Here is a 24,974-nt window from a genome sequence, read left to right as displayed (position 1 = left end):
AGATTATGTTGTATCTACCCAAGTACCCACCCAGGGCTCTTGAAGCCTACCTTAACAACAAAGTTCCCATTGACTTCAGATGAAGCCTGTAAAGACGCGCCTTGTTCTACACCCTGCAAACGTGGGCCCTGGTGACATGCCCAGCACCGCAGAGACGCTCCTGTGGCCAGCACGAAAGCCATCCCCTCCCTTGGCCTGCATGCTGGCTCAGCACACATCCCCGGGCCCTGCAACCAGCAGCACTGGTGCTGCTGATGTTTTTACTTTCTGCAGCTTTACTATTTTCCAATGTTTGGTGTCCCTCTCCCTGCTCCTTTTCAGATGTAATCTGTTGTCAACTTCTCACAAGTAAATCTCTGACCCCAGGGCGATCTCTGTCCTCAACATCAGGAAGCACACCGACCCCGCGACGGAGGGGTGAGCCAACAAGCCTCGGGCGACAAACCGCAGCACGGCTGCGAGGGGCAGAGACAGCCCTGCTTTCCACCCGCCGCCACCGCGGGTAGCCCGTCCCCGCCGGGCGCCCTCGGGGCTGCCGCGGACACCGGCGGCGGCCCGTCCGGCTGGGCCGGGCTCCCTGACGCACCGCTTCCAGCGGCCCGGGCCAGCAGCAGCAACGGCCCCCAAGCGCGCCCCCGCGGGTGGCGAGCCAAGGACGGCTAACCCCAGCCCGGCCGGCCCGCCCAACCCCTCGGCAACCCCGCAGGCGGCCAAAGCGGGGAGCTGGCGGCGCGCCACCGAGCCTGACGCCTCCACGAAACCGTCTGTGGGCGGTGTGAGCGGCCGCCGCCACCCCCCTCCCCTCCCGGCCAGCCTCCGCAGAGAAGCTGCGGCCCCGCCGCCCTCCCAGCCGCCACTTCCCGCTTCCTCCCGGCCCGGCAGAGCAGGGCAGCGCAGGCCGGCCCTCCCGCCGCCGCTTCCAGCCCTGCGCACTGGGCGCACCCCCCGGGGCGGGCCGGGCCGGGGCCGGGGGCGGGCCGCGGGCGGGGGGAGCGGCGGGCGGCCAATTGCGGCCCCCCGGGGAGCGGCTCTGGCGGGGCCGTCGCCCGCGCTTGCAGGGAAGGATGGAGGCAGAGGGCCGGGTACCGGGGCCGCCGCTCCCCACGCCTTCCCCCGGCGGCGGGGGAGGGGCTGGGGCCGACGCCGACCCACCCGCCGGTGCCCCCGGCTCGACCCGGGGGCCGCTGCTCGCCGCCGCCGCCGAGGTGCTGTCTCTGGACGATGAGGAGGACGACCTGGAGGTGTTCAGCAAGGTACGGCAGCGCCCTCCTGGGTCGGGCCGGGCCGGGCCGGGAGCGGGCGGTCTGCTGGCCGCTCCCTCGCTCGCCGGCACTTTGCCCTGCCGTGCGCCGGGACGGGACGGGGCGGCGGCGATCGCGGCGTCTGTCCGGGCTGCGCCCGCCTGCCCCGCGCTGGCCGGGCAGCCCCGCTCCCCGCGCGCGGACACTGCGGCACACGGGCACGGCAGCTCCCGCCGGGGGCCGGAGCCACACGGGGACTCCGGGGGCCACCGAGCGCTGCCCCCGGCAGCCCGGCCCGCCCGGCCGAGCCCCGGGCGGGTTCCCCTGGGGCGCGGGACGCGGGGTTTGCGGCTCCGGACCGGCGGTGCTGGGCATAACTGCGCTTACCTTGGGTTTGCAAAGGAGCCTGGGCTCGCTGTAACATTAGCATCGCTTACATTTGTCATGTACCGTATGTGTATCTGTAAATTAAACAGACATTCGTATTCAGTAATCGCAGTTGTACTTAAACATAAATAAATATTTGCAAGTTTCAGTTAAGAGTTTTCTTTTATCAGATGAAGGGAAGTCCAGCACCTTCACATTGGAGGTTCGAGAAGGTAACATCTGTATTTTGATGAAGGGAATAAAAGGCACGTAACTGATGATACATTAGGGTCCGCGTTCTGAAAGCACACAGAGTTAGCTAGGTACACGGGCGCCAGTCTTGCCAATGTTGCTGATTTTAATCAAACCAATGAAGTGCACTATGTCTACCACGTGTATTGTTTCTCATTTTGTACTGATTTGGTTAAGACGAGACTTACCTCTTCAGCCATTAAAGAAGAGAGCATGTCACAGATCTGTTGGCCTTAACAAGGCTGCATCTAAAACATAACATAAGGACATAGGGATAGCTGAGGTGGAAAATATATAGACGGGGGCCAAGGCCCTGCTCACCTTCTGCAACTTCTGAACCACTGTGTGACAGGATGTGTGACACTGGAGAGAAACAGCAGATATGTTTCCTATTTGAAAATGTGACACCAAATGTATTTTCAGTAGGACTGATTGTCATATGAATAAAATGTGTATTTTTTTCTATTTCTGTAGATACATTTTTTGGTATGCATGAATAAAAACATCAGAATAAGAGCATCATTCTTAGGAGCTATGTATTTAAACTTTGACTGTAGTAAAATTCTTGAAATTCATGGATTTTAAGGCCAGAAGGGACTATTAGGTGATTTAATGGCCTGTAACATGCAAGAGGTCAGGCTAAATTTCACCAAGTTACCTCTGTTTTTCTGAAGCATGACTAGGGTCTAACTGAATCATATTTTCTAGAAAAGCACCAGTCTTGATTTGACATAAGGAGGTGAACGAGTCGCTGAACTTGCATGCAAAAGCAGTGCTAAAATATAGTTTTAGTTGTTTGTTTCTTTGAATCCTTTTCCTTTTACTAGGTAAGCTCAGGCAGTTCTGCATGCAGATATCTGCCTATCAATACACCGTATCCACAGTTATGCTGCTTGCCTGTCAAGAGCGATGCTCCTTGGGAATAAAAAATAAAAGCTAGTTGATATGAGTTACTGCTGCTATATGGCAAATATCTATATGTTTACATTTCTGCTACCTGGATTCTTGACAAATATTTCTTACTTATATTAAATCTTAACTACTGTTAATGCATGCCATGTGATACTCTTGCAAACAAGAAAATTTGTCATACCATGTGAAAATACATTCTTTCCCAATGCATTCTTTTCAAAGCTTGCACACCTGCAATATACTGTTATATGTAACAGTGGTTATATGTAGACCAGAAATTCATGGTTTCCTTTCAGGTGCACTTTGAGGGCTGATCTTTTGAACTGATGAAAATCTGTAAGGTCGATTGGGGATTACACCCCATTTGTTCGTGTTTTATATATTCAAGGGAAGCTGACAGGCTAAATGTGGCTTCAGCCTAAGTTTTGTAAAACCAATTTTTCCATGATGTACTGTTCCAGGATCACCTTCTTTTAAATTGTATCTTGATGGGGTCTCTCACACCACTGTCTTTAAGGTAGTGGTGTAGCACTTGCAGTGCAAGGGGGAGAGCAGGGGCAGTGCGGTGTTCAGTGCCTGACACTGCCATCGACTTCATTTTTCTCAGTTTAGTCAATGAAATGTACCAGCTACCAAAATGGTGAAAAATGAGATTCTTCAAAATTGTCAACCTCAATACCCTAAGTTATTACTCAAGATTTAAACACAGGGCTTTTATTTTATGAAAATTCATAGATATTTAACCTGATAGTGTCATAAACCATTGACCCGGTATCCTGTGACATATCTCAAATATTACAGACCAGCACCTTCTTGGGCAACCCTGATAAAGCATTTCATGATGTGACGTGCATTTCACTTTATCCTACTTTCCGTTACCACAGAAAAAGTTCTGAGGTCTTTTTAGCAGAGACAGCTTCTGGGGGGCTGAGTTATGAGTCACACAAATGCAATGTTTTCAACCTGCTTTCTCCCATTAGTTTCAAAATACAGAGTACTGCATGTATCGCAGTACCCATTCAGTTAATTTTTGCCTTCCTTGTTAACTGATACAGTGACCTAGCATTGACAAAGCTGTCAGCACTTTGGTTAATAGTTAAAATTTTTAGCAGCTCTTCTTTCAAAGTCTATTTTACAGTGTTTGTCTCCATAATTACAGAAAACTTAATGGTATTTCTGGAAAAGATGTACATGCCACTTCAGAACTGCATTGAGGCTAATTTTTCTTCCAAAACAAGTTGATCAAGAATTTGAGACTGATTTATAAGTTAATTTTTCAGCCAAGGATCTATTTTGCCTTTCTGAGTCTCTTTGCTGCTTTGAAGAATGCTCCAACAACTAAGCTATTTTCTTATAAGACAAACTCTGCCACTGCGTTCTTTATGTCCAGACCTGCTTTGGATCCCTGGCCTCAGAAGATCACAAGCTCTGGATCCTTGCTGGGAGTGAGGGATGGATGGATGGATGAGGCATGGAGGCAACTCTGGGTCAAGGATCTATGCTCTGGCGGGGAGTGGTGTTTAGGCAAACCCCTGGGCTTAATGTCTTCTACCAAGAGCTGCAGGCTCAGCTGTGTGCTTAGCTTACTTTGAGGCTGCTCCTGCTGTATGAGTGTTTTCCTTCCCTTATTTATTTTGGAGTCTTACTGACCCATTGCAGCCAAATGTGAGAGTGAGATAGGGTAACTGCAAGTATTAGAGGAGGAAGACCCAGAACAAGGCCCTCACACTGCCAGGAGCTCGCTGATTTTCTGTCCTTTTGGTCTCCTGGCCAGTAACTCAAAATGCATGAACCTCTTTGCTGATGGGCACACGCGGCTCTGCCCACTGCTGTCAGTAGCGAAAGGGCTTGGAAGGGGACCTGCAGGTAGGTGGGGCCGGGGGAGGTGTGGGGAAGGGCATCATTCTCTGGGACAGGACCTTGATTCTCTTTGCATGGATGAAGAGGGAAAAAAGGGTTTAAAAAAAAAAAGTTATACAACCCAAGAGCTAGAAGAATTGTCTGTATTTCCTGTGCCACAAAACTCCTTCTGCCCTTATCTGCATGCACACAAAAACATAGTCCCAACCACAAAATTACAGCTGTATAGAAAATAGAAAACTATCATCTTTTTTTACCATGTTTCTGTGATGACATCTGACTTATGTCACATGAACGTCAAGAACTGCTGGAAGTAAACCTGAAGTATCATGAGGATAAAGAAAAACAGATGCTTGTTTAAAATTCACATGCATTCCTTCATGTGCAGATGAACACTAGAGCTATATTACAACAGAACCTAAGACCTGCTAATTCTGTGGGTTTGTATTGCCCATGTTTTGTTTCACAAACCCTTGCATGTAAAAATATACTTTCAGAAACCTGCCTGTATAGAGCAATTTTTAGTAGCAACCTAGAAGGAGGAACAAAACATTAAGGTATTAATGACCCGTGGAAGATGAGAAAATATGAAACACATTTGCCTTGATCCAATTTAGGCCTTGCAGAGTCATTATTCCTCAAGTTATATGGCTGTTCAAGTCCCTTACACGCTCATGTGCATTTTTCTTTCCCTGGAAATTTCCCGTTGTCTCAGCACTGATTCGCCTGGGCTGCTCAGAACTAGTGGTGCTCATTCTTCACATAGGGCACGGCCAGGTGGTGCTGGCGGGCATGGAAAACAGCAGCTGTCTTTATCCCCCAGCACTCAGGGCAGTGCTGGCTGGATACCGGTATAGAAATCGTGTGTGGAAACACACTGAGTCAACATAAAATGACTTACGTGTGTACAAGTAAGCAGCTATATAGTATTTAAAGCATTGCCTTTAGTCTTCCATCCTGCTTTTGTCTCCCTGTTCAACAAACTGTGCCCAAGTGACGGGAGGACAACAGGTACATCAGTGCTTTCCATGCATAATTCTCAATATAAATTTCTACTCCATATTTGTGGGAGTAGGTTGATAATCCAAAGGAGAGGGATGGCAGTAGGCAATGAGGTTTAAGTCCAGTTCTGGGCTCCCCGGTTCAAGAAGGACAGAGAACTGCTGGAGAGGGGACAGCAAAGGGCTACCAAGATGATGAGGGGACTGGAACACCTCTCTTATGAAGAAAGGCTGAGGGATTTGGGTCTCTTCAGTCTGGAAAAAAGACGACTGAGGGGGGATCTTATCAACGCTTATAAATACTTAAAGGGTGGGTGTCAGGAGGATGGGGCCAGGCTCTTTTCAGTGGTGCCCAGCGACAGGACAAGGGGTAACGGGCACAAACTTGAACACAGGAAGTTCCATCTCAACATGAGGAGGAACTTCTTTCCTTTGAGGGTGGCAGAGCCCTGGCACAGGCTGCCCAGAGAGGTGGTGGAGTCTCCATCTCTGGAGACATTCAGAACCCACCTGGATGCGTTCTTGTGCAACCTGCTCTAGGTGACCCTGCTCTGGCAGGGGGGTTGGACTAGATGATCTCCAGAGGTCCCTTCCAGCCCCTACCATTCTGTGATTCTGTGAAAAGACCAAGGGAGGAGAACGTGTTCCAGCGAAAGTTTTGATCCAGTTGAATTAAAAGGAAAAGAAGCAACTCTCACCAAGCTCAGCAGCACTGCTGTGGTGTGCTCGTCACTCCCACGAGATCCGCCTTGGGATGAGGCTGTGGCTAGTCACTGTGGACTCCCACATTTCAGTCCTGCCGTTTGAGCAGCTGTCTCTTTAGCAACATCCCTTTTATCCTTGTTCCATAATTAGTGAGGCACCGGAAAGGGCAACTCTTTGCCACTTGGTAGGTTTGTGTAGCCTACACTTTTACAAAACTTCTAGAAAACAAATTAAAGTTTGTTATAAAAATACTTCATTGCATTATATTAGAAAAAGTGTATGAAATGTTTGATATTTAAAACATAGTGATTGATTTTAATTGCCAAAATTTATTATTTTTAGTGATTTGTTCATTTATTATGCTCCTTTATGGTGTTAGTGAATTTAATTGATTTTCCTAGTCACTGTATCCTTCAAGATTTTAGATTAGTTGATCTCATCCAGACTTGCATCTAGGAAAGAAAATGAGATTTTTTGCCTGTTTCTAATTGCCACTCAGTTTCTCAGCGTTTGAGTGATCACCATTGAACGCACTGAGCAGAAGCAACTGCTATGGGGGCATATTCTAAGAGAGCTGTGGTGGAAGTGGTTGACGCTATCAAAAAGTGGTTTAACCACTTCAGCGAAACAGTAGTTTGACTTTTTTTTAGAAATCAAGCAACAAATTTGTACTGCATCCTTGCTTACTGTTTTTAAAAAGATTGAATTTATGTCTCTGTAAAAGTCTTCCATTTCAAACTATTTTCAAATGTATGCAAACTGAGATATCCAGTTCCAATAAAAATTCTCATTTGGATTTTGTCTTGTTTTCTTTTAAAATCATCACTTCTTATCCATCCTGTTCAGGTTATTAGAGATAATTCAAACTTCATAAGTCCTGAGTAACTGGCTTCTAACAATTTTAATAAAGCTGGTAAATATCCTACAGAGTTACTGGGTGCTTGGAATCATAACTAATTTTGGCACTCATGGGCAAGTTCTCTTCCTAGCTGTGCATAACATTCTTGTCAAATGGTAGCATTTTGCTCTTTCATCAGTTTTAGAATAAAACGTATTTCTTACATCCTCACTGAAGCAAATACTGAAAAGGATAATGGATTTGCCATGTACTATGTAATTCTTTCATTTGCTCTATGTTTTATCTGTTTTACCAGACTGTTGAAAAGCTTGTCATTTTAGCTTCTGAGACATGTGTTTCCATGTATGTGTTTGTATACACAGATGTATTGATATGGATGTTCTCACGTCTTATCCATAGGGTACGTCGCTGGGCGAGGTAAACTCATTCAGTCCTTCAATGCCAATATCCCCCTCATCAATGATAAACCAGTATAAATTTGAAGATGAACCAGAATTAAAAGATCTCTTCATTACAGTCGATGATCCTGAAAGCCACATTACAGCCATTGAAACATTTATTACATACAGAGTAGTCACAAAGGTAAGCGCCTGCTCATGGCTATAACGGCTTACACTGATAACAGTAGTAGCATTTTCACTCTTCTTGCACACCGTTCTCTGGGGTATTACTAAATTTACGTTATACTCTGATTTTGCCACGAACTTATAGACCACTAAAACTGTATGAAACTGTGCATTAGATTCTGAAAAAAAAAATCAGTCTACACATATAGGTGCTTAGGTCTTTTTTGCTGAGAAAATAGCTAATAATTCTTCAACAGCCAACTCAGTTCTATATGAGAATAACGTTTTCTATTGTGATCTTCAGCAGGAATGTGAAACAGCAGAAAGCCTGATTCAGTTCAAAGACATTATATTAGCCCAAGTATTTATGACTTTTGGATCACTTGCAGGCTTGCAGTCTTTTGTCTTGCATAAGTGTTACCTGCTACAAAGTCTTTCAGTTCCATTCCTTTGTAATTACAGCGTCCACTATCACATGGACATTTGTTTCCCATTTACAGTTGCGTACGATTTCTGGGGAAACTGCCACAATTCTCCAAGGAAAAAGCAGTATTAGGAAACAGCTAAGGGTATTTTTAGCTGTCCAGAATACAAATTATTTACTGGAAATAAGGAAGAAAGTCATCCTTGTGAGACTAGCCAACTCTTCTGGGGTTACCAGCAAATATTCTTCAGGCTGCATTTTGAGAATTGCACTGTTAATTTATTTTACTTTGAGTCCTTTTTAAAAAACTAATTTAAACCCAAATTTTCAAGTGGGAATTATTCATCCTTAAATAAGAGGAGATATCAGTTCCTCATAAAATATTTAAAGAGTAGGAAGAGCGCTATCTTTGTTAGGTTGCTAGCAATAATTTTCACTCTGTGCATGTTTTTGTAGAAGGGAGAACATTTTTTCTTCAGGCAAGTATGGAAGGGCTGTAAGGTGGATTGCTTTTACTTTTTTATCTATCTACTCTATCCTTTCTTATCATATTTAATTTGAAGTGCTGGTAGTTGATGATAAAGTAATAGCATTCCTCCCACATACCTTGAAAAATTTTTATTCAATCCTCAAAAATGTTTAGATTACATAAGCGTGTTTTGAGGTTTTTAGAATTTACTTGCATCGCATTATAAATCTCTGTGCAACAATGAATGCTAAACAGCATGCATTACTTTAATGAAAACACGGGCTCCTTGTGGCTTGATTCTAGAAGATAGAGCAGTGATAAAATAAATCTCATGGTCTGACAATTTTGCAACACTGCAATAAGCATTTTTTCTAGGCATTAAAGGTTTGTTGGCAAGTTCTAACAAAGGGCTACAAAACTGGAATTGATGATGGAACGCAGAATCCATTAAGCAGCGCGGGAAGTGTTATTGCTATGAAATGCTGAAGTTTTCATGTTTTGAATGTGGGGATTGTTGGCTAGTGTCAGCAGGTCCCACGGACGTATGTCAGCTATTTGGGGTTTTTTTTCAGAATGCTAAAAAATGGACTTTCCTCACTCGTAGATCACTAATCACTTTAAAAGAAGTGCCCTAAAAGTAACAAACTTAACCATGATTGCTAAAGGGAAAATGCCACGCTAAAATAAGGATTGAAATCTTGTGGAAATATTGTGGTAGGCTAATTATTATAAGTCACTCTGTGTGCAGTTTAGTGCTTGCTTTTCATGTCTTTTTTTTTTTACAGTAGAACTTTGATTTCTTGCTAAAATAGGATGTGTTTTATCTCTTCAAGTGGTTGATCATTGCACTTTAAAAAACAGCAAGCAAATAACAGGGGCAAAAAAGAATCACGTATGCCCTCTCTTCAAGTACTCAGTTTTCTCCAACATCTAAAACTAGTTTGCTCTTTTTTTCTGTTTTTCTAACCTGAGCCCATTTTTTCTGCTTCTGGTTTTCAGACATCTCGTGGTGAATTTGACTCCAGTGAATATGAAGTTCGAAGACGATATCAGGATTTCCTTTGGTTGAAGAGCAAACTTGAAGAAGCACATCCGACACTGATTATTCCTGTTCGTTTGATAAAACTTACGTTATTTTTGTTTGTTTATAATATGGCTTCAATTTTTTACAGAGATGTTTGAGATCTTTCTTCAGTTTCTGAAATCTCACAAAGGTTAAACCATCCTAGTTTCATTAGCTTTATAGATATGTAATGACTAGAAATCCCATAAAGGTTTTTCTTACATTTTTAATTGTGCCATTTGCAGTAATTTATGTCCTTCTTTCTTAATTGTTTCATCTGCACTGTGTGCTACAAGAACCATGTTACACCACTGTTGAGTGCGATAACTTTGTAACAATTCCGTTTTTGCATGGTGGGTTCTAGAAGGTACACCTAGGGTTTTTAGTAAGTAGAAGAACCATTATAATACTCTTAATATTATGCAAACTATACAAAATATTTTTTCTTTTTTCCTTAGCCGTTGCCTGAAAAATTTATAATGAAAGGAATGGTGGAACGGTTTAATGATGAATTCATTGAGACTCGAAGAAAAGCTTTACATAAATTTTTGAACCGTATTGCTGATCATCCAACTTTGACTTTTAATGAAGACTTCAAAATTTTTCTTACTGCGCAGGCCTGGGTAAAATGACTTTATTTTTATTTACAGTTACGTGAAACTCCATCTTGTGTTTGGTAGAGTATATCAGTAGCCTCCCTGGTTCAGCATTCAATAGCGTCCTCCTACGACTTCTTACAGAAGTGTCAGAAGAAGCCAGGGGATTTATGGAATATTCATCCCCTGAGATAACCTTTTCTTGTGTGCTTTTGGTAATCATGCGTGTGGCCATACATATTGCTGTGCCTTCCGAAGCAGTTTTTCTTGCTGTATTTTGGATTTCTGTGGCAAATTCACAATATTCAACTCTGCATACAATATTCACAATATTAAAGCTCTGCAAAGCTTCCAAGATTATATGAAAAGTAGTATTTTAAATTAATTGGCACTGCCTTTTTCATCTGCTTTTTTTTTAAAGTTATACTGGTCTCATAAAAGAAAAATTTCCTGTTGTATTTTCACAAGATGAGTCCAGTTGAAAATTGGAGTTTTGTACTCAGAAAAGCCTGCCTCTGAACTTCAGCAAAGGTTATTCCAGCAACATATAAAAAGATTTGTGAAAAAAATAGATGGATTGCTTCTTCCAGTAGGAGCATTGTTTGCTTTTCTCAATGACTTACTTCTGCAATCATTGCCTCTGCTTTCCTGTTCAAAAGGCTAAATTGCAAACTGGCTCACTCACCCTAAGGAATGAAAGGGTAAAGGTTCTCTGCCATCTTTAATCATTCTTGTGATACACACGGCCTTGTGTTTGCCCAGAAAGGCTTAGCTAATAAATGCACGGCAGGTACGGTTCTGGCACCAGTCTAATAATTTTAAAGAAAGATTTATACACTAAAAAGGCACACAGAGGCTTCTTTATGTAGTTTTGTGTTTGGTTTTTGTTTTGTTTTGTTTTGTTTTGTTTTGTTTTTTAAAAAAAGTTTTAAAGTATGCATTATTTTCAGAGAATTTTAAAAAGTACATGGAAGTAAACACGGCTTGTTCTGTCTATAGGAACTCTCCTCCCACAAGAAGCAGGGCCCCGGTTTGCTGAGCAGGATGGGACAGACTGTCAGAGCTGTAGCATCCTCAGTGAGAGGAGGAGTTAAAAATCGTCCTGAAATGTTTACAGAAATGAACGATTACATGGAAACATTTAGTCAGAAAATAAACGTGCTCGACAAAATAGCACATAGAATTTACAAGGAAGAAAGGGGTAAGTAGAAAATAAGCATCAGTTTTATTGATTTAAGAAATTAATATATTGGAAAAGTAAATTAGTTTTCATTGTGCTAGGCAAAATACTCTTTCCAGCAAGCAGGAAAAAAGAGAGATTTGTGTTTATACTGTGCTTTTCATAATGGTCATTGTTTCGGCAGACCTTCAAGTTAGTTTGAATAACTTATTAATACGAAGAGTTTGAACATGTCATTGAACTACTTGATAAGGAACTTAGAAAGAAGAAAACGTAGCAAGTATGGCTATCTTGTTACTTTGCTTTTGGAAAGCTGCCTGACCTTTTGGTTTGTACTTTCAGTGGAATGTAAATAGTCACAATTTTCTGTGCTGTCTCGTACTGGCATAATGCTGTCTAGATTCCAGATCTCTTTTTTGGTTTCATTATGTCCTTTTTTTCTGTGTTAACCAAGTAAATTTTATTTTTTTTAATAGCTTTACCGTTGGCCATAATTTCTGTCATGGGAAACTATGCCTGTTACGAGTTTTCTAAAGAAAGGATGACTTAATCTCAATTTTTTCCTTAAGTAACAGCAGTTTGAACACCTACTTGGAATACAAAATTACTGACTTCCTGAGATTGACCCTGGTCTCAGACTGTGCCTGTTCGGTACAATTTCCACCAGTCAGCACTTCAGGGATTTTATTGTCTATATAATAAAATCTGAAGAGCTGCACTTTGTTCTTTAATAACCGAGCCTTTATGCTTTATTGTGCAGTACCAGATCTCAGCGTGTCCTCACTAAATTGGAGGGGTCTTATAAAAGGAAAATACATGTTGGTGAAAAGAGTTTCTTTTGATACCGTTCAGTTCAGTGGAAATAGCTGGCTGAGGTCTGCAGGTTCAAGGCATCAGTGCCAAAATATTTCTTGGAAAACCCTATGAATTTTGACGTGCTCCCAAATGCTGGTTTATATCTTCTTTCTAGATTTTCCAAATAGCACTTGGCAGAACACCTGTGAGCAGGGTCGCACTGTCGTGGATATGAACCGTTGATAGCTGTGATTCAGAGAACATTCCTGCTTGCCATAGCTTAACGTGGGATTCTTAATTATATCTTCCATGGGGGTTTTTTTGGTCCAATTCATCTCAAAGTAAACATTACACGCTTCAGGGCACACATTTGCTTTGCATCTTTTCTTGGATGTTTCTTCATTATAAACTCATGAAATTGTGTTTTCAGTACGTGACCAGTGTGTTCATGTGAACATGCAGCTTCCAGGTCATACCCAGCCTTGCCCAAGTTTAGTCCTGCCAAATGGCACAGTGAATTCTGGACCTTTTTCTTTCTGCTTACAGATTATCACTTGGCCTAGAGACACAAGAGAAATAATTCACAGGATATCCATGTATTTAGATTAATAAAAACTACTAAAGGAGAGAACACCTGCAGAACTGGAGTGAGCTTCAGTGTGTCTTCTGCACCTTTTGGGACATACCGAGACTACTAGTTTTAATAATGGGATTTGGAGCATTACTGTAGCAGAAGAACTCAGGGCAGTAGAAGCAAGTCAGACCAACTGCTGCCCGGGGCTGCTATGGCTCACGTCCCTCTGTACGAAGACAACATGAACATTGGGTGAACTGAATACAACCCATCAGGTCTAAGAGTGTATGTGTCCTTTTAAAATGACTGGGGCATTTTTGCTGATAGCTTTCTAGGAACTTCTTAATTACGATGCATTCATTGATTAGTTTATTCATGAACTGCAGTTTGCTTATCCTGGTCATTTGCGCAATTTTAAACATTATAGCCTCAGTCTCTTGCTTTGTTACAGTAAATATGAGGTTGCAATTAGTATCACTTAGACATCTATTAATGAACAAAAGACTAATATGTGAATATGTTCCTGTTAAGAGTATTTTAATGAAATGAAGGAATACGGCCCCATCCACACACTTTGGTCAGCATCGGAAGAAGATATAGCAGATTCCCTAAAAGGTGTTGCCAGCTGCATCGACAAGTGTTGCAAAGCCACAGAGAAGCGAATGGCAGGGCTCTCGGAAAACCTGCTGCCAATTTTACATGAATATGTTCTCTACAGTGAAATTCTGACGGTAAGGTTTCCTAAAGGATTGCTTATGGCTGTATATAAAGTTTGGCTTAGTCCGGTGACAAACATTAGAAGAGTTTGCAAGTGATGAAAATTATTTTGCATTCCCTCTATTTGCTGTTGTTACTAAAGGTGCAGAGCACAGGATAGCTGTCCACTAGCAGGGAATCCGGTTTGTCCTGTTTCCCTTGTTAATCAGGCAAGAGGCACCCCTTCCAGGCGAGAAGAGGTTGGCAGTTTTGCATGGCAGGCGGCCTTTAGTAGCTGGGCTAAAGAGTGTCTGGTTTTTCCATCTTCAGAGAGCTCTGCATTGTGGCAGAGAGGTGGGAACACAGAAGGGTTTTGGAACAGCAGCTGAGAAGGACCTCCTCTGACACTGCTGAAATATGAACTCATCGAGTAACAGATTGTGTGGGGGAAAAGGAGTGGAGAGGTTTTTCCCTTTCTAGGAGATGTTCCTAAACTATGTTTTCTTTTTGCAGAACAGCAGGGAACTTCCAGTCCCTGTGCCATTATATAAGCACCTGTTAGTCTTTGCCATAAGGTGACGCTCTCAGTTCCCTTTATGTACGTATTTTTCTTACACTTGGAGAGATGTAAAAAATCAGACTTCAGAATTGATAAATTCCGTGCTGATGGATAATCAACATAATCAAGTAACTGAAATCAGCGTGTCATAATTCCCACTCTGCTGCCTCCAGAAAGCAGAAAATGTGTACAAACCCCTCTTTGTCTAAGTTTTGAGCAATGCAAGCTGCAGTGTCTGTTCTTGCCTCTGCTGGGAACCCAGCCCCTGCTGCAGTGCTTTCTGAGTAGAGGCCATGGGTGGAGCAAGACCCAAGGTTAACTCAGCCTCTGCTGGCACTGTGCAGAGGCTGCCAGTTTCTCAGTAAGGCTTAGCTACCGAGAGGTTAAGAATTACTGCTGCAATGACTGCTGTCTTTAAAACCAGCTTCTCTGAAAAAGGCCTCATACAAAATGTCCTGTACCTCACAGGCCTCATTATCTACATGTACATGCAGGTAGGTGGAGGTAGGTACTGCTTTGCTTAAAGGTCTGAAGAGATTACCATCCTAGCAACTGCAGGTCTTCTCCCCCACTTCCAAAGTTATTTTTCAGAATTTCTAAGTCTGTTACCCATGAGCCATCCCATTAGGGATGTCTTCAGGTCCTATCCAGAGGAGAACCTTTCTCCAGTAGGTCACTCCTGTTCTACAACTGTTGTTTTCCTTTCATTCGCCATGGATTTTTAATTTTCCTACAGTTTACTTCCCTCTTGTGATTTGGAGAGGGACCTACCACTCATGATAAAAATACAATAGGGGAAGTCACACAGTAGTAAAACCTGCATTCAGAGGTGTGTTTAACCCCTCATCACAAGGACCTTTGTGCAGTGCTGCCAAGATCACACGCAAATGTGCAGCAAAAGGTGCGGCCAATACAATGCAATCCCTGTACTTGCCAGCCTTGGGAGTTCAGCCTTGAACTGGGGAAAGAGATGAATTCATAGCTAAAATATTTACATCTGGACTGGCTCCTTCCCTAACTGACTCACAGAACAAATCTGGGGAGAGCAGGGGAGTGCTGTGCCTCAGGGTACAAATTGCAGCAATAAATTGGTTATGGGCCCACATACGATTATTTGAGGATTTTGTGGCAGGGTACCATTAAATATTACACAAAAAAAATTGTAAAAGTATAATAATATGTTTTAAAAACACTGTGCCTCTGTTTGCCATTAGAAGTCAGCACTTGTCTGTAGTTGTGGCACATTAACATGAAAATAATTTGTTTTATCTTGTAATTTAAGGAGTATTTGTGATAAATACTCTTTTTTTGTCACAATTTGTAACAAAATAGTAATTTTTTGTCACAAATTTGTGACAAAATAGTCATTAAAATAGTTTTAAAAGAGGCAAAAGAAATAGTTTAAAAGAGAAAGCATTTGTAATACAAAGGAAGCTGTTTCAGACATATTTGTTTTGCTTCTATGCTTACAGCTAAACATTTTCTGTATTTATCTAACCAAAAGATATTCTGAGCTATTGAAACGTAGATTTATGAGCATTAGTATGTATTGCTAATCTGTTCCTCAGAATTGTCCAAAGTCAGGTTTAGCAAATGTTTCTAGTGAGTGCCTGTTCAAAAAGAAACGTTGAAAAATTATTTTTAAATTAACCTCCTAAATTATTCTATTATGTTTGTTAAAGTGACAAGATTTCAAAGAGAACTCGGTCAAGTAAGACAGTAGAGAAGGTAGAGATGCTTGTGCCCTGTGCTGTTTCAACATGCCCCATGCTAGAGGTGAATACTGAAAATCTCTTTAGTATATACAGAAGCAGTAAAACCAGTTGTGGCAGGGTAATACAAAAGAAGGTTTTGTATATGTCCTGCTTCTGATTTTGTTTTTTTGAAAGGACTAAAGCCTTGCAACGTTTCTGCGAGATAAGCACACCTGAGTGTGCTCTTCCAGGTGAGGAAACTAAGGCAAAGAGAAATTTGTAAGGCTTCCTCAAGGTCACAGAGCAAATGAGCATCGGAAATGGAAATTTAATCTGTAATACTATTCCTTTTTTGTAGTTTAACAAGTAACGTTCCTTCCCCTTTCTAATTATTTTTTGGCGTTATGCTAAAAATCCAATACCTGGAAAGACAGTTTTAACGGAGGATATAATTACATATACTGAAAATAAGCACATATGTCAATGTTAGAACATCTATCATTTTTATGATGATTTTATCTGATTTTACTGAACTACATTTGGCACTTACAAAATAACGTAGAATGTTAAAGTCACAATTTCAATAATGCCTGGTATACCATTCTTAGTCATTTATTCCACTTTATATTCTAACTTTTACTCAAAGATACTTTTCTTCACGAGATTGGGCAAACTTGTGTTGCTGTTTTAAAATATGGATATATAGTAAATTGAGCTGATACTAAGTAAACTGCTGTTGCAGTTTTTCATAAAATAACAATTATACTTTATGGCAGATTCTTGCAGCACTGCTTTTGGATTTACTAAGATTCTTGAAAAACACATAAGATAAAATACTGGTATTGAAAAATAAGTCTTCGCTGTATGATTTTAATAATTTTTTTGTTTTTAGGAAAGTACATGTATCATGTCAAAATTATTAAATGGCAGTATTTTGTGATCTTGCTTAATTTATTAAGTAGCCAAGTTGTTTGATGGTTTTCTGACTAGATGGCTAAAATTTGGTGCAGTTTACTTCTTTTTTTTTCTCTTCTATATTAAGGGTGTTTTGAAAAGGAGAGACCAAATTCAAGGCGAGCTCGACTCCAAAATTGATGCTTTAGCCAATAAAAAGACAGAAAAGGATCTGGTGAGTATGTACAGAAAGCTGAAATCTTCCCGGCCTTATGCGAATTGCAAAAGATGATCCCCTGAAGAAAACGTGTCCTCTGAAGCCATGCTTTGTAACTGCATGGTGTCTCTATCATTCTCACGCTTACTCTGAAGAGGTCTGGTCCTTGCAGCTATGCATGCCAGGCAAAGGCAGTCACCAGAGCGATACAAAACTTCAGTAGCTGGGCTGCTGGAGCAAAGGACTGGTAATAGTGGGCGACCACTGTGTTTTGTCAACACAGACTGTACCGCCGCTTATTTTTAGTATTTCTGTTTACTTCCACAGTGGGAGTTAAAACAAAGTAAGATTTGCTGCAGTGCTCTTGTAGCTGCTGCTCCATTCATGTAGGAGAGGGAGAGGAGGTGGTTAGAATCCGCAAAGCTGTTCACTGAACTTATTTAAAATAAAAAGTTCTGGATTCTGTTCTTTCAGGTTTCTGTCTTATCTGGTTGAGCCCAGGGATATTTTTTTACTTCCAGTATGACACCTTCATTCATTCTAGTGAAGTCGAACTAACTGGCAGCCCACGGGGGCAGGCATCCCCAAACCCATCATTAAATTTTTGATTGCTTAACTCTCCAGCCTAAATAATGTCCTTTAAGCACAGTGCTAACACAAAGTGTTACACAGTGTAAATAATATATAAAAATTACTAAATAATAATCACTGTAACTTTTTAGTACATCAGAGGAGAAAGCCCTTGACATTTCAAGTACTTTTTATTAGGACTGTCATGATTAGCTTTCATGTAAAGATGAGCTGTTTAGATAGTTTTGGCACTTGAAATGCATATTTTTATTTGATTTCTTGTCACTGAGCTGCATAAATAAGAACGTATTACCAGTGTCTCATATGTACGATGGCAGTGGTATGCTTTGTAACATTTTGCCTCTGTGTATTGCAGTAGGAAAGTGAGTAAATACCTCTGGTTTTGTTTTTTCCTGAAGTAGAAATTCTGTTTACTTTTATCTTATATTGTCCTCTCATTTCACTGCCTTTGTGCGCTCTAATCTGGTTTTGTTTCTCTGCTTCCTCTGCCGCTTCTCCTGTCCTTTGTTTACGTATAAAGTTTGAAGCTGTTCTAAACCACAGGGAGGACGGTGAGTTGGAGAAGGCCCCGAGGCTGGGAGCTGGGGTAGCGATGGCAGGTCCTAGTCCTCTGCTGGCTGCAGGACGTCGTATTCCCATGCTGACTCATGAGGGCACGGGCGGGTGGGCAGACCCACTGCCAGCTCCTCCCGTAGCCTGACCATGTCCCCAGCACCCCGGGCCACGGGTGCCCCCCATCCTGGCAGCACGCAGTAGTTGCATCGCGCGTAAAAAGCACAGTATATATTAAGAATGAGCCTTATGGGTCCCCTCCGACTTGAGACATTCTGTGATTCTGTGATTCTAAGAATTTATTCTGGCAGAAAGGAGTGTTATAGATCATTGTGTAAGTTATTTTTATGCAGATAGTTCCATCAACTTTTCAATGTCCCTTTTAATCAGGACTTCCCATTTGTATGGGTTGTTGGCAACCCGCTCAAACCAGTAGCATTTGCACAGAGCGATTCAGCGAGGAATTTCAATTTCATACAGCTTGTTTAGCAGCTACTCTTGTTGCTCGCCACTGCAGGGAAGGAACATTGCCTGGCAGGACCCCGTCTTTTCAGAATGTATTACTGTTATAATCTGATGGAGTCCTCAAACAAGGTGCATGCACTCTCTCTTCCTGAACTGTTACAGACAAAAAGAAATATTTTTCCCTTTAGCATAGTATTGATCATACCATGTTGATTAGATATTGACAATGGTTCACTCCATAATGAGATGTTCGTACTTGCTTCCAGTAAAATTTGGAGATCAGTTTGCACAGCCTGGTCTTTTTTCTCTGTTTCTGTGTTTCCAAAACTGTGTTTCCAGTTTTGGTAAAAGCCTTTGGACAGTGTGATTATCCAGGTGTTTGGATCTTTGCTTTATCTTTCCAACCCCTCTATTTCTTACTTATTTCAAAAAATCCTGTTTCGGAGAGCCTGATTTCCTTGCAGTCTCACGAGTAAGCAGATGTCTGTTAGTCTAATCTGATCATAAAATCCTCTGTTCCCTAATTGAGTGGCAGATGTATCCTGAAGACTTTTTCTTAATTACAATTTGAAGGCTTTTTCTATTAATGACAGTTTGGCCACAGAGAATAGTGTACTGCTATTTTTAACCATTCAAGTAACTTTTAACTGTTTTCTTAATCAGCGTTTTACTATGTTTTAGTTTTTACTATGTGTGGAAATGTTTTGCTGACACTTCTAACCGGACTGATTTCAGAATAAAAGGTGGTCATAACACAGGTGCTCTTATCGGAATTGGTGTCAAACACTGAGCTTGGCTGTATTTGCATATTTCTATTCCTAAGCAGAACTCGTGTAGCTTCTAATGATCTCATAGATGTCAGATTGAGCTTGTCAATGCAATCTAGTAGCCAGAAATTCTGCTGACAATGAGTGGCATGAACTCTAATCTCATTTGAAGTACATTTCCACCATAGATAAGGAATCTCAGACTGTCACTAGAGCTGATAAAAGGCTGTGAGATCTTTAGCATCGGTCACAGCAAACATTAAATGATTTAACAAACAGGAGGTTATACAGCAGGAGAATACAAAACATCCCCAAGGTCAGTGCAGCTGAAATAGGCTGGGATCGCAAATTAAACCTTAGGAGATGTCAGGCTCATCAGCTGGGAAAAAATGTTTTCTTGAGCTGTGTTTCTGCCATCGGGCTTTTAGAAAGCTGCTCATGGTGCTGTGCAAAAGCCAAAACTTTGTGTCCCACTCCAAAATTTAGACCATGAAGAAGGCAGTTGTTTAGGGTATGGAAGGTTTGAAGACTGATTTTGGATACAGGCTCGAAGAGAGATACTTGGGAGGACTTGGGTGTCCTCCTGCTTATGTAGACCTTTCTTACCTCCAGACCTCTGTCTGTTAAGATGTTGGAGTTTGTGGCTGCATTGCTCCCACGCTCCATTCCGAAGGCATATGCAGCAACACTACTGCATCCCTTTGTGGTTTGTGAGTTTTTAACAGTTTTGGCCCTGCCACTAGCAATAATAGTAATTCTGACAAAAGGTTGATATAATGTGCTCTGACAGAACCAGATAAGCATTAAATGCTAACTTAAGGATTCTAGCGCTCAGCCTTGAAACTGAGTAGTAAAGAGATGAAATGCGGATCTATCACATTCTGAATATATCTTATGTTTTCACTCTGGGCTAAAAAGGGTTAGTATCACCAAGCTGTAGGATTAATTAATGTAGCAGATAGAAATTCAGGCTATTTTGCATAGTGAGATTGTGTAAACGGCTGTGTGACTTACTAGATAATTTGGCTACTGAGCCAAGGCTCTTTGGCTACAGGTCGCACTGTTCATGTCTGGTAGCGCCCTGCCCTAGCAGCATCTGGCTCCCATGTTCCTGTCCCGTGGTCCGATGTCTGATTAGCACTGTGCTGTCCTTCTCTGGGGGTCACTGATGTGAGATTTAATTTATCACACCAAAGCGAGATCAATGTAAGAAAATGGATTCGGAAGCATATTTAATTTGCAGGATAAATTGTAACAATTTACACCTTGTAAATGAGGAACAGACTAGGTAGATGTTTTTGTTGAGAGCAAGCCATTCTTCTTTGATTTCTGCTGTCATGGCAGCTGAAAAGGGTGGCATTTATGTTTCTTTTCAGTTGTGAAAAAGTAGATCTTAAACCTCTCTACTTGAGGTGTGGCCTAATGCTGTCTTTAGACCTTTAGTCCAGCTCTTGGCTTGATACAACACACAGTTTCTTTTGGGCTTTAGAGGTGATGTTTAAAGCGCGTATCCAGGCAGGGATGTAGAACAGAGTCTGCCTGTCCACATCATGTTGTGACTACACCGTGGAAGAAATTCGTAGTTCCTAGAAAAGGCAAGACAAAAACAAACTGTAAAATAAATGTCTTAAAGATATGAAGAACGAGATAAAGGGAAGCTGCTGCTGCCAGGACTTCTAAGTTGGAGAAGTTCTTTACGTGTGTAGCCTGGCTCATTCCCATATGGCGACTTTTTTCTTGCAAAAGCAGAAAATGGATTCAACTGCCTTTCCTACTCCAAATCATCTAAAAATATTCACTGTTTTCTGTATTCTGTGTGTATTCATTCTTGGTATTTGAAAGAAAGGCGATTAACTTGGGACATGCCCAAGATACCGAATCCAGCTGCCTCTAATTCCTTTGAAGATAATTTCCCCACATGTAAACTTTGGATTAACCTTTTCATATTGAACACAGTGCTGGTAGTTGAAATCACCTTTGTCCATAATTTGATTACTGGTCTGGCTAGGTAATTGGACTTCAGCTTTTCTGTAAAGTAGAAATAATATTTTGCATTTTGTTCTTGATTAATAACCAGTATTTCATTAATCTATAAATGTATCAAGGAAAATCAGTGTAGAAATCAAGTCTAACTAAAAATGTTTATTCATCTGTGTATCATGGAATGTGGAGAAAATCCATTCAGATGAAATTTTCAGTTTTACTAGCAAAGGAGTTTTTGGCTACTTTAAGAGCTGAAGCGTTCTAGTACGTCAGGCTGAATTGGGATCCGTGGTTTGTGAATTAAGCGCTGGGCTCAGGTTCTGTCCTGGTTTCAGACAGTGCTGCTTAGTTGGCATCTGATGGCGGCAGCGCTGCCGGCCCTTGCACTGGAACACCCTCCTCCCTGAATGGTTCAAGCTGGAGGCTGCGCATCAAGACTTTCTACATCCTGCTCTGAATTTTGGCATCTCTGCATTCGGCCCATAGCCTGAGCATTCCTTGAAAATCCTGGAAGTTAATCCTGGGATCCTGAAGTTCATATCAATGACAGCAGCAGCTCTGCAGAGGGCACGAGGAGATACCAAATTTACAGGGCTGTTGTCTGAGGAAACAACTATTTGCCTGACAGCAGAATACAAGAAGAGGAAGGTGTACGGGACCCGAGCTGCAATGGAAACAAGACAAGGAGATGAATTTCTGCTTGCTGTTTCTTATTGGTGGTGTTTCTGCCTGACCTCCCTCCTGCTGCAGGCAGGCGCTGTGCAGTCCCAGCAGATGGATTTGCACTGTGGCTGCAGAAGATGCACCTCATTCTGTGACTGGGTGACAGCCAGAGCTGACACAGCTGATTAGCACATGACAATAGGTAACAAAATTATTGAGAGGACTAGAAGACTCATTAAAGAGTCTCTGTCCACTTACTCATTCCCATTAGCTGAAAAGTCACTTTATGCATCTACAGTAATTAGAAGAAAATTATGTCTGTAGAGTAGCCCTCAAGGTTTTTGATCCTGGATCGCTGTGAAAGAGTTTTTTCTCTGCAGAAGTCCCTTGGTTTAGTTTCTTTCTCTGCATCTGTATTTCTCTCTCCCTCACATGGTCACACGGAGGTCAGTTCCACAAGAAAAGATGGCAAGGTGACAGGCAAGAAATCAGAAGGTTTGTGCTTTTGATTTCTGCTGTCTTCTCCCCATTCTGGTTTCTCCTGAGGTTATCAAAGGTTATGTCAGGGCTTTCTCAGCTTTTCCGTCCAAATCTAATTTGTATAGTTGATTCTGCCTCAGTAGAGCCCTCTATATTTTCCTTTTTATGTGCATTACTGTCAAGTGCTAGTGAAGAGGTGCCAGAGTCTGTGAATTCTCAGTCAATAAAAATATCTTCAGCAACACTTTAATTCTGGTCTAGAATTTCTGTTATTAATATTTCAGAAACTGTAACAAGTTATTAATTAAGAATAAAATTTAGATAGATCCCTGGGAAATTATTTTCTGTGCTAAGTTAAATACCAACCTTGGTTCTGCAGATCTGTTTGTTTGCGCTACAATCACTTGATTTCAATCACTTTTGAAATGGTGACTTTACTAATATTTTTTAACATTTACAATTCATATTTAGTTCTCAGAAGAGATTGGGAAACTTGAAGACAAAGTCGAATGTGCCAATAATGCCCTGAAAGCGGATTGGGACAGGTGGAAGCAAAACATGCAGTATGATATGAGATCAACGTTCACTAATGTGGCTGAGAATAATCTCCATTATTATGAAGAGGTAAAGCACTTTCTCATAGCCATGTTCTTTTTTCATTGATTATTTCAGTGGAGAAGTCCATGGGTTGTCTTTAAAGAGGAATTTTTGCATTTTAGTTCAAACCTGTGTTAACTTCAGAATCAGGTTTTGCAGGAAGAGGGAGGCAGTTACCCTTAATTTGACGCATTTCGAGCCAAACAGATTTTACTTGTGCCCAAGTGGTTGATCCCGAGTTCATCATCGACAGAGGGCACTCTTGTTTTACTAACCACAGCAATTTGGAACATGTTTTTTGGTTCAATGTGAGCTGCTATATTTCAGTTTGGGAACCTTTTGCTATTACTGCATGAAGAAGCCCTCTGGAAAGCTCGAACTTGATCTCATATGAGCAAAACATTTAAATGTGACTCCATTTCAGACAGCGCATTCAGGAAATCCTTGTTATTTCTCTAAGGAATTGTCTTTTATGAATTAATCAGACTTCACAAGGATAAAGAAGAACAATACAATTTTGAGAAGTCAATATAAAAAGCTTATTGCACTTTTCAAAAAAAATACAAATGCTGCAAGTGTATGCAATTAATAAATTGAATCTTTTTATAATTGAAACAGTACTTCAGAAAGAAAGAAAAGTGGGTGAAATTAGATTTTGATTTTCAACACAAATGCCGCAGTTAATATTCGTGGTAAGAACTGCCTTTTACTGGACTACATACTAAGGAAGAGAACATGAAAATATATAACAAAATATGTTAAGCCATCTGTGAAGTTTCTTGATGGGGAAGACGTTGTTGACTGAAGAACGCATTTTGAAAATATCCTGGATGTCTTGAATTCTTTTAAAGAATTTATCCTTATTTTGTGAAAAAAATGGGAATACACTAAGCCATCTATTACTCATAAGTTAGTAATTTTCACAGATATATGTTGACATCTGTAACTTCCAATTCTGTATTTTGAACTTTTTATGGATTGCCCGTGAGCCAATGACAGTGTCCTGATTTTACAAATCATTTTGTTAAAACATAACTGAAAAGACAGAGCTCTTGATCATCGAGTCTAATTAATTAACATACAGTCTGTGAGATGCACGGACATTGACAATCTGTTGTTAGATATTAAGATCAAAATATTTTCTGAAATCAGGCAGAAAGCTCTTGGCATCCTCTCACATTTTCTTCAGTTATTGATGATCTCTGACTTCTATATCAGCAATACGTATGTTAAAACGATGCTAAATATATTGGACTATTTTCTTAATGAGCGATTAGTTAAATTAAAACACAAAAATAATTCTTTTGTTCTCTTTCCTGTCTAGAAATACTTTTTGCTGAATTAGAATTTTAATTCAGAACGCCAAAGCTCATACTGTACAGTAAATTACTATCATTAAGTCACAAACTGCAGAAAATAGTTCAGCTATCTTTGCAACTGCCAGTGGTTCTTATTAAATAGCCTCTGAAATACTGGAGGAATTGGTTTATACTGAGACATTATTCTTTGTTGGTGCTTTTCTTGAATATTGAAATCTGCATAGAATGTTTTTCTTTGCAAAGTGAGGGCTTACCAATTTTTTTCTGTTTTATCAGAAAATCATTCTCTTAATCCCGACATTCAAGACAATTTGATAAAATTCATATTAAATTGGGAGTTTTGATCTAAAATACGCATGTTTATTTGAGACCTGTAGTTAATGTTGATGTTTAATTACTGGAGAAGTGATTACTGTCAGAGGCCCTTATGTTACAAACTACAGGTGTGTAACGCACTCCTGAAAACAGCAGGAGCACCAGCCCTGGCACCACTTTCACTGTTTGGGAGTGAAACTTCAGGAAGGGAATCTCAGAAACCTGAGAATCAGAATATGATTTTTATGCTTTAAGTAGAAAACAAAATCCTACCTTAAAGATAACAGTTTGAGTCTCAGTCATTAAACTCATGCACAAA

General features: G+C 41.1%; 2 protein-coding genes across 6 annotated transcripts in view; one reads left to right on the top strand and one right to left on the bottom strand.

The window, feature by feature from the left end:
• Nucleotides 1–1,002: 1,002 nt before the first annotated feature.
• Nucleotides 1,003–24,974, top strand: part of SNX7 (sorting nexin 7) — a 30,577-nt gene continuing 6,605 nt past the window's right edge. Inside the window, exons 1-8 of one of the 2 annotated variants that reach the window (XM_054211276.1) lie at nt 1,003–1,253; nt 7,596–7,778; nt 9,655–9,765; nt 10,177–10,341; nt 11,314–11,515; nt 13,395–13,594; nt 16,855–16,941; nt 22,896–23,048. In XM_054211276.1, coding sequence (XP_054067251.1) covers nt 1,065–1,253; nt 7,596–7,778; nt 9,655–9,765; nt 10,177–10,341; nt 11,314–11,515; nt 13,395–13,594; nt 16,855–16,941; nt 22,896–23,048 — 1,290 coding nt within the window. In that variant the 5' untranslated portion in view covers nt 1,003–1,064. The remainder of the gene's footprint in view (nt 1,254–7,595; nt 7,779–9,654; nt 9,766–10,176; nt 10,342–11,313; nt 11,516–13,394; nt 13,595–16,854; nt 16,942–22,895; nt 23,049–24,974) is intronic. The other variant, XM_054211277.1, reaches the window with a different exon arrangement.
• PLPPR5 (phospholipid phosphatase related 5) overlaps nt 20,431–24,974 on the bottom strand; it is a 93,157-nt gene continuing 88,613 nt past the window's right edge. For 2 of the 4 annotated variants that reach the window (XM_054211279.1, XM_054211280.1), the window contains exon 7: nt 20,437–20,884. In XM_054211279.1, the coding sequence (XP_054067254.1) occupies nt 20,858–20,884 (27 nt within the window). In that variant the 3' untranslated portion in view covers nt 20,437–20,857. Of the gene's footprint in view, nt 20,885–24,974 lie in introns of all 4 variants that reach the window. The other 2 variants (XM_054211284.1, XM_054211283.1) reach the window with 2 other exon arrangements.

Source organism: Rissa tridactyla, chromosome 8 (assembly GCF_028500815.1).
Source record: "Rissa tridactyla isolate bRisTri1 chromosome 8, bRisTri1.patW.cur.20221130, whole genome shotgun sequence".
NCBI classification, from domain to species: Eukaryota; Metazoa; Chordata; class Aves; order Charadriiformes; family Laridae; genus Rissa; species Rissa tridactyla.
This window is presented reverse-complemented; position numbering and strand designations above follow the sequence as displayed.